General features: G+C 36.2%; 1 protein-coding gene across 1 annotated transcript in view; it reads right to left on the reverse strand.

Annotated features, from left to right (window-relative positions):
• LOTGIDRAFT_157095 (hypothetical protein) overlaps positions 1-1,322 on the reverse strand; it is a gene marked incomplete at both ends in the record, with an annotated part of 2,409 nt that extends 1,087 nt beyond the window's left edge. Inside the window, one exon of the mRNA XM_009048872.1 lies at positions 468-1,322. Coding sequence (XP_009047120.1) covers positions 468-1,322 — 855 coding nt within the window. The remainder of the gene's footprint in view (positions 1-467) is intronic.
• Between the last annotated feature and the right edge of the window lie 1,491 nt (positions 1,323-2,813).

Here is a 2,813-nt window from a genome sequence, read left to right on the forward strand (position 1 = left end):
ATCAAATGTTTTGCTTCTTCCAGCAATAAACAGTAGCCGGTCACATCTCCTTGTGTTTTATCGATGTGAATATTTATGTTTACCCCTGTTTTGAAAAGATCTTCTTGATGAGCTGACAGATCGAAACAAAAGATTGGATGATTGAGTTAAAAATCTGTGTATTCAAACTGAGGCGTATTTCCAAACAATTCGCACATGTTTTTATAGTTTCTATACAATTCGTTGTAATCTTTTTTGGAAGGATCAATTGTCAAAGGTTGATTGGGATAATTATCGTTGTTTAATCTGACTTGAACTTTGCGAATGATGGGATCTTGAGTATGGTTCAATGCCACTCTGAAAATGTTGTTGTTGTTTGTCTGAGAGTCTGGCAAGTTTTTGAAACCGATCATTAGATATCTCGCTGGTTTGACGGTGTTGGTAATTGGCCACGTGGTGGATTCTCCCGTTAAAGTCATGCTACCTACCGTGTTACGACGAAGAAAAGCAATTTCGATGTCTTTGGTTAAAGAGTTGAATATTCTCGTTTCCACTTCTACGGAAGGAGTGATTACCGGTATGTAAAGTTGGATATTCGTTATTTCCAATTTTGCGTCAGAGTTGTTTTCACCAAAGAATATCTTGTTGTCGTCGATTTCTCTTTGCACATGAATTTTATACGGTAAACCTATGGAAACCTTTCTGTGTTCCAAGAGACCAAATAAAGGATAGCACTTCCAATTTACGTAATTACCCCATCTGTTGTTCTCGACGACATTGTTGTATTGAAGCGCTCGTTTTTCAAATCCGTGATTTACTCTGGGAGTCACTCTTTCCAGTGTGTTTCTAGCAACTACCCTTATCCTAGCAAGGTCTGCGTCATTTGCTACAGTTCTGACCGGTTCTTTTAAAACTTCTCCGTCACCGACATCGGGAATCCATCCCGAAACTGAATCGTAGTTGTTGGGATACAGAACCGTTTTCAACATTGTGTCAAACTCGCCGGGGTGTTTTATGGTCTCTATAGGATTTGAACCAGCTTCCAAAACCATTTCGCTGAATAAAGACGGAAAGAAGTTGTTTTCTAAAGTCGTGTTAGTTTGTGGAATTCGATTCTGAGTGGCGTTGATTTTGAAATCGCATCGGAAATGGGCATCGGAAAGCAGCAACCAATTGGACAACGAATTAATTTCAAAGGTAACTCTTCCTCCGTCGTTTATTTGGGTCTTTGTCCCTACCGATGGTGAGATGATTACGTAATCCTCTTTCTTCTTGTTGAACGAATATTGAATCGGATCATACAATTGAAAGATTGGATCCAATCTGTAATTTTTGCTTGCCATTTTTATCCAATGATTTTAAACCCTTTTCCTTGTTTTTCTAGGGCTTTCTAGTCTCTTGTTTCTTAGCTCTCTTATTAGCTGTAGTTCTTTAAGTTCGTCAGATTTTTTCACTGCATCGCTTATATTTACTCCTGCTTTTGCCACAGATCCAAGAGCTTGCGCTTCTGAGGAAATGAGGGATTTGTTGTTTGAGACAAAATTGGCCACTTTGGGGATGAGAGATGTTAGCGCAGAGAAGAAACCGTCTCCTTCGAAATTTTTTTTTTCGTGTTTTAAAATCAAAGACATTTTTAATGCGGTTATTTTTTACTGTATTATTATTAGTGATTCTTGTCTGTGTAATTTATATGGAGTCTGTTATAATACAGTTTGGAGGAGTCTGTTATAATACATTTTAACGGTTATGTCTTTCCGGATATGATGCATTGAAAAAGCTGCGCATGCGCAGAAGTGAAATGCGTCATATCCGAAAAGACATATACTACTACTACTACTCTCAAAAAATTGGTTTCTATACTGTCACTCCAGTTTTGATATATTTTATGCAAAAGAAATCGAAATCACAATTAGCATTTTTTATATGTATTTTAAAAGGGGGTATATATATATTATATCAGTTCATTGAAGTTTGATTTCACTATTATCACTTGAGGCGTTTCTTCCCTTTTACTACTATTTCTACATTTCTGTGAGGTACCATTTTTTATGTTTGGATACGAGAATTTAGTTCCAGCGTGCAGAAAAGGGCTGCCACAATGTGTTATAAATATAGCGGAAGTAGTATGTGTACATTACCATACCCCGACTTACCATATGCCGATTTACCAAAAATTTTTATTACCAGTATGTACACTATACCCCCCTTTACCATATACCGACTTAACAAATTAAGCACACATACCATCTCATATACCAAAACACCCTACATTTCATAAATTCTTACACTAAAAAAGACCTAAACACCCTACATTTCATAAATTCCTACACCTAAACACCCTACATTTCATAAATTCCTTCATTCCATCCAAAAAAGCATATTAAAAATACCCTTATATAAAATAAACATCCGGTTTTAATAATGTAGAAGGAAGATAACTCTTGTTTTTGGAAAAAAACAGACCACACTTTCTTCGTTAAATTAACTCATTTAAAAATAGGATGAATTTAATTCTAAAACACGAATAACACAAATTCGAAGATTATTCGGGCGACGGTATCTTTTCATCAATATTTTCTCTAGGTAAAACAATAATTCCAAAAGTAGCTAGCTTTGTTTCAAACAACAAATCACTTATTTCATCCGGAGCGAAAGCCGTCGGCTCAATCGCGGAAGCGGGAAAGAGTATAAGCGACGCAGTGAAACAATCTGACGAGTTGAAAGAATTACAACTAATAAGAGATCTGCGAAACAGGAGATTAGAAGACAGGAAAGGAAAAGGTTTTAAAGTTATAGGATAAAAATGATTGTCGCTCACGCTCCAAAAACTTATC

The sequence above is a fragment of the Lottia gigantea genome (assembly GCF_000327385.1).
Source record: "Lottia gigantea unplaced genomic scaffold LOTGIsca_13, whole genome shotgun sequence".
Classification (NCBI taxonomy): Eukaryota; Metazoa; Mollusca; class Gastropoda; family Lottiidae; genus Lottia; species Lottia gigantea.